The sequence below is a fragment of the Solanum dulcamara genome, chromosome 7, assembly GCF_947179165.1.
Source record: "Solanum dulcamara chromosome 7, daSolDulc1.2, whole genome shotgun sequence".
Classification (NCBI taxonomy): domain Eukaryota; kingdom Viridiplantae; phylum Streptophyta; class Magnoliopsida; order Solanales; family Solanaceae; genus Solanum; species Solanum dulcamara.
This window is the reverse complement of record NC_077243.1, coordinates 26,199,090-26,205,534: the sequence shown is the minus strand read 5'-3', so window position 1 is coordinate 26,205,534 and position 6,445 is coordinate 26,199,090. Positions and strand designations below refer to the sequence as shown.

At 30.2% G+C, this 6,445-nt stretch overlaps 1 protein-coding gene across 1 annotated transcript; it reads right to left on the bottom strand.

The window, feature by feature from the left end:
* Window positions 1-2,216: 2,216 nt before the first annotated feature.
* Window positions 2,217-3,282, bottom strand: LOC129896588 (ethylene-responsive transcription factor 1-like). Its single transcript, XM_055972524.1, has one exon. The coding sequence runs from the start codon at window positions 3,169-3,171 to the stop codon at window positions 2,431-2,433; it is 741 nt and encodes a 246-aa protein (XP_055828499.1). The 5' UTR covers window positions 3,172-3,282; the 3' UTR covers window positions 2,217-2,430.
* Window positions 3,283-6,445: the final 3,163 nt, after the last annotated feature.

Genomic DNA, 6,445 nt, shown 5'->3' with positions numbered 1-6,445 from the left:
TTTCTGCCAGAGGCTGTTTCCAAGGCTTGAACCCGTGACCTCTTGATCACATGGCAACAACTTTACTAGCTACTCCAAGGCTCCCCTTCATTTACTTGAATACTACCTTTAATAAAATACTAGCACAAGTAAATTTTTACCAAAAATTGGTTTTGCCTCGTTATCAAAACTTGATTGACAAAATTTCTTCACTTAGACATCAATGCAAACAAAGAGCCTTACATGCTATAGAAGGAGTTCAGGAAAAAGGGAAAGGTGAGCAACCAGAAATAGTTGTGAATGTACCTGAGACCTTAGAGGAAGAAGTAGAGGAACAAGCTGAAGGATTACTAGATGCTTACTAGGCTTGAGCTCCTCAAGTGTACCTGTACCATTAAGATTGTGGACTATGTCAAGAATTAAAATTCAACATGTTGAAAATGTGAATCGTTTCAAGTGAATAGTATATTAAAAAAACTCGAAAACATCTAGAGAAACTTACATCTAAAATTTTGAACTATTTAGAGGAAGATTGAATTGGTCTGGATTAAAAAAAAATCATCTCGTTGAGGAAGATGAACTCCTAAAATGTATAGATATTGTGTAAATAGAGTGTGTATATATATATACACAAACATACATATGTGTTAATAGTTAAATATATATATAATTTTACACTATTTATATTATATCGATATATTACATATATATGTATCTATTTTAATTAAAAATTCTTTTATCCATGTATAGTTACGTAAGAAGCCCTAAAGGATAAGGGTAAGCCGAACTAATGTTATAATAAAACTGAATATGACAAAAGCATATAATAGAATTTCATGGTTATTTTAAACCAAAGTATTAAGAAGGATGAGTTTCGATGAGATGTTGATTGACATGGTATAAAAAATAGTCTCCACTATTTGGTATTCTATTTTTATTAGTAGATAACCACATGATTTCTCTATATCTAATAAGGGAATAAAGTAAGGAGTTCCTCTGTAACCAACACTATCCATTCTAACGGTTGAATGTATGTTTTAAGCTTTGAATGCATTGCAGAAAGATGAGAAATTCATAAAATTTGAAATGCCAAAGTGGAATCCATACATGAATCACTTAACACATGCACATTACACATATCATTTACCTCAGCAAAGGAAAATTCCTTAAAACTAGTGATGGAAATTCTTGCTACATATGAGGAAGCTAGTGGACAGTTGATTAACAAAGGGAAAAGGGGGGGGGGGTGTATTTACATGACAATGCAACAATAGAGGTGGTGCATAATTTAATTTCATTCATTTTTTGGTTTCTTTTCTTTATTATGTTTTTTCTATACAATAAAATTATAATTGATATAGTAAACACATGTCCACCATTTTTTTAGTATGATTAATGTAGCATATCTTTTGTCTTTTTTCTTTTTTCTAAACCAGGTAGCAGAGTAATTTATACATCAAACATGTGTTTTTTGTTGTTTTTTTCTTTCCTTTTTCCTTTTTCTCCTTTTCTAATTCCTTTTCTTAAAATCATATTTCCAGCTTATTTCCTCTTCTTCTTTTTTTTTCATGATATAAATCTAATAATAATAATAATAATAATAGATACTCTTTTTGTTTCATATCAGTTGTCCACTTTCCTCTTTACATGCCCTTAAGAATTCTTATTATTTGAAAAAAGAATTTATTGTAAGGATAAAATGAAAAAAAATTAATTATATCTTAATTTCATAAATTGACAAGTAATTTGAAACAATTATTTTAGTAATTCGAAAATATAAAATGGGATGATTGAATAACTGGTATAGTATATCTTTTTATCCCATATGGTAGATAGTATCATATACTCACAGACTAGCTTAGATGTATGGTTTATTTCTTCAAGAAAAAAAATACTTAGTCAACAATGATATCAGCATGAAAGTAATTGACGCTTGAAAATACACGCAAAAGATATTTTCTATACTGATTTGACGATTAGGTTACCATATATATATATATATATCAATGTGTTTTGAGAATATTAATGTGTTCAATGTGACAGAAAACAAAATACATGTGGAAGGAAATATATACACACCTAACTATGCCAAATATTTCTTTCGTCTTCTTTTTGTAATTTTGTTTTTGTTCCTGATTGAAGGTATATTCTCCTCCAAGGAAAATTCTTTCTCCCTTGTCATTATAATATAGTTCTAACTAACTTCATCATATCGACCTAACTCAATTAGAGGGATATAGAGAATATTATCCATTCAATAAAATTAAAAACGAGCCTATGAAAATGTGTTTTTTTTTCATTAATTACAAACTAAAAAAGTGCACTTTCCACGCCAGATACACATAATCCAAACGGCCTATTTGCCCCACTTGTAAGCAAGTGGAATGTTTTGTTGTTTGGTGTCCACTTCAAACCAAACAAGCCCTTGCCTTTGAGTTCTTAGCTCATATCTTAACTGACCAATAGCTGCTCGCCAACTAGAAATTGTTCCATTTGGCAACCAACTTGCATAACATTTGGTCTTCGGCTCTCAACTTCTAATTCGGCTTGCTTAGCCGCTACAGCTTTTCTTCTCCTCTTGGGCGAGCCACTTTCTGAAGCCGATGAGCTAGCCAGTTCAGATAATCGTCTCTTAACCGTCACTCTAACTGGTTCCGGCTCATTCAAGCCGATTCTATGTGGGAAATTCAATAGAGCCTTGGTGCCACGCATCCTAAAAGCCGCTTTATCATAAGCGAGTGCGGCTTCCTCAGCCGACTCGTAAGTTCCAAGCCAAACCCTTGCGCCGTTTTTAGCCGGATCTCTTATTTCCGCAGCAAATTTTCCCCACGGCCTTTTTCTGACTCCCCTGTAATGCCTACCCTTGGGCTGCACAACCGCTGGAGCCGCCGCAGTCGCCGCCGGTGGAGCCACAAACTCCGGAAAAATAGAAGCTGGTTCAATCTCCTCCCTCGGCTCGGCTTTCACTTCCGTGAACGTTAAATTTGACGGCGTCCATCCGATACTTAAGGCGTCTTGTAGAAGCCCATAAATTACCATATCTTCAGAATCGTTAACTTTTAACGGCAAGTCACCCCATGATTCGGTCAAACAAGGCATGAGGCTACTGAAACTTGAAGTCCGGCAATATACCGGGAATTCTGCCGGGAAACTAGTCGGAGGTAACTCCGTAGAAATGGATAATTGATACATTTATGAGTATTTGAAGGTTTTAATTTGTATATTAGGTAAAGAGAGAAGATTGTGGATTCTGGAAGAGAAGAAGGAATTGGGATATATATAGTGAAATTGAGGAGCAACTACGAACATGCACTTGAAAAAGGGACCCATGAACTTTTTAATATCTGAAGTTAATTAATAGATAGTATTTAGAATTTGAGGCTTCTTTGAAGTTTCTCACTAGGCAAGTGGACTAGTTGTTTAAGCCCTTTTCCTAGTTTTTCTATCACGTGCCCAAAAACAAGTCAATCTTTCATTCATTGACATTAAGGGCCATTTGGTATAAAAATTAATAATCAAGAGATTAATAACGTAGAAATTAGTAATATAGAATTATTTTTTTATTTAAGTGTTTAGTTCATTGCTTGCTATCTAATTTTGTATTTTGGTTTAAAATTTGCTAAAAAGTTTCTTTTCAACTATTTCTTTGAATTATTATGAAATTTTATATTCATTTAATTGGTTAAGTTAGATAATTGCCGGACAATATTATTTTTTGGGGGCCTTCTAAATAGCTAGTATGGAGAAGAATAAATTTGTCGTCATGTTTACTATTTTCTCACTTGAATTACATAAAATTAAATAATTTTTATCTTAATAAATTGATCATTCACAAAATATCAATTTTCAGTAAAAATAAAATAAAATAAATCCTCCACTTTTAAAATTGAAAAGACGATGAACAATAGTAAATAGAATAGAGCTTAAGTTCTGTACATTGTCAACGTTAAAATATTTTGCACAATCAGATAAAATTAATAAAATTGCAGGTTACCCATTCTTTCTTAATTTATTTTTCTCCTGATTTCAAGGTTATTTTTTCCTTTTTTTAAAATTAAATAATTTTGCCTAGGCTCATTATCTCCTTGAAACTTTAATTGTAACTCGCTTTCTGCTCCAAAACCCTCCCTCCGTGTTATCTTGCTTTCGTTGTCTTCTTAGTGTGATTGAAACACATAATTATTTTTATGATTTTGTCACGGTTTTTATGTGATGTCTGCAACTATGGATTCTTTTAATAATTAAAAGACGAAGGTAAAATTAAACTTTGTTTATAGAGTGGTCATAGTGAAAATAAAATTAGTAAGCTAATTTATTTAAATAAATTTACTCGTACAAAATTATATATATAAAACATAAAACCAAAAAAATTAAACAAATAATTAAAAGAATTTGAGGGGTATTTTTGTCTTTACATATTTAAGCTCGTGATATTAAATTTCATGCATTACTAATACCACCAAATAGAAGATATTAGTTATACACCCTATAATACTATTTAGGATGTATAACTAATACATGTATTTGTTATACATAGCCCAAAATTCCTACTAAACATAGTACTATATAATACCATACAAAATATATAGACTATTTCTCCTAATACACCCTACCAAAGGATCCTTAAGAATGTTCCTAGTTTGATTTGGATCAATTTTGGATTAAAAATATATAATTGATTTAATTGATTTTTAAATTGTTAAATTAAATCAAATATAACTTATATCAGTTGATTTGATTCGATTTTTATGAAACCTAATGATATTTATTTCTTTTTCTTCAATAATCAAAAAATAATTTCATCCCTTTCCAACTTATAATTCACATAGTTGGGTGAGTTCTGAACAACCTACTTTTTTTCAAAGAACCTATCATCTGTTTTTAGGTCGAATTGAATTGCCCCCCCCCCCCCCCTCTCACACAGGGCTGTCATCTCGATGACCCCCCTTCTTTCGTCAACCTATCTCCCGAGTAGCATCTTTTTAACGCTCTCTTCCCCTTCAATTCACTCGCTCGTTTCTCTCTCATAGGGGTACACATATTGACAACTCTAAGGCTTTTTTCGTTTGATTATGTGAACCAACCTCTTTAAAAGTGTTAGTGATAGACCTTTTAGTGACAACCAACCAAATGACATAGTATTGATTGATGATACACGCAATAGGGTTAATACTAGACTGCAGGTGTGGAGACAAACTCTAAAGTCCAAAAAGTTCAGACTGAGCAGGACCAAATAAATCAAACAATGAAAAAATAGTCAGTTCACAGTTATTTATGTATTTATAAATACATTAGTGACACTTTCAAAGACCTCCTTTTAGGTTTTGCTTCATAACATTAGTCTTTCTTCTTCTTTTTTTTTTATAATTATCTTTTTTATGGTTGATAATATTATGCTTATCTCCTTATTTTAATATTTGTGTAACAATTTATTTCAAAAAATTATATATCATTAATGAAAAAATTACAATTTGTCTAAATTGCCCTTTTCTAATATTAGACTCTTTTAAAAAAATTACAAACCTAATGTGCCCTTCTGTAATATTAAACTCTTTTAACTATTTAAGAAAATTACAAACTTCATGTCCCTGGAATCTAATAATGGCCTCTGATTTGTGATATACCCATATCTTGTAAATGGCCAATTAACTTTAACAAATCCTTTTGGTTGATTGATTGTCATTTTTTATTGGCCAGATTGAGATAGGATAAATATTTTCATTTCTTTAAGACTATAGTATTTGCCACACTCTTTTATCTTTACTACTATCATAGAATAATAGCAGGTGCTTTCAGTAATGTATAAAAATAGATGTTTACCCCGCCTGAATTTAGTCTTTATTCAGCCTATTAATTAAAGGGCAAAATGCCTGATTTATCCCGAATTTTATAATATGAAACTGATATATTTTTTATTTAAAAACTAGCTCATATATATCCCTGTCATTATTGAAATGACACATTTATATATCCCTACTGTTATAAATTATATTTTTCTAAATTAGAAATAATTTTTTTTTTACTAACCTATATATAATCTTTTTCACAAATGAATTTTTTTGAAAAAATATATTTACCCATACATATACCCTTTTCTTCTAACATAAGTGAAAAAATTATTTTTAAAATTATTTTTTAAAGTTTTTTATTTAAAAAAAATAATACATATAGGGGTATATTTGATATTTCTCACACATAATTTATTTTTTTTGAATTTTTTGATTCAACGGCTAATTTGAATTTATTATTTAGATAGTCAAGTTTATTTTTCTCACTACTTTTATTGTAAAATTTATTATACATGCTCCAATTTGTTTTATAGATACAAAAACTAAATTACAATATAGCATCAAAAAAATTAGTTTTAAATTACAATATAGTTGCAAAATAGTTTTAAATTTTTTTCTTATTTTTTTCTATTTTTTCCATTCACACTTTTTTTATTTCTATTATATTTACCCCAAAG

What these genes read in the sequence shown, in the direction of transcription:
- LOC129896588 (XM_055972524.1), bottom strand. Translation starts at nt 3,171, where the DNA reads ATGTATCAATTATCCATTTCTACGGAGTTACCTCCGACTAGTTTCCCG.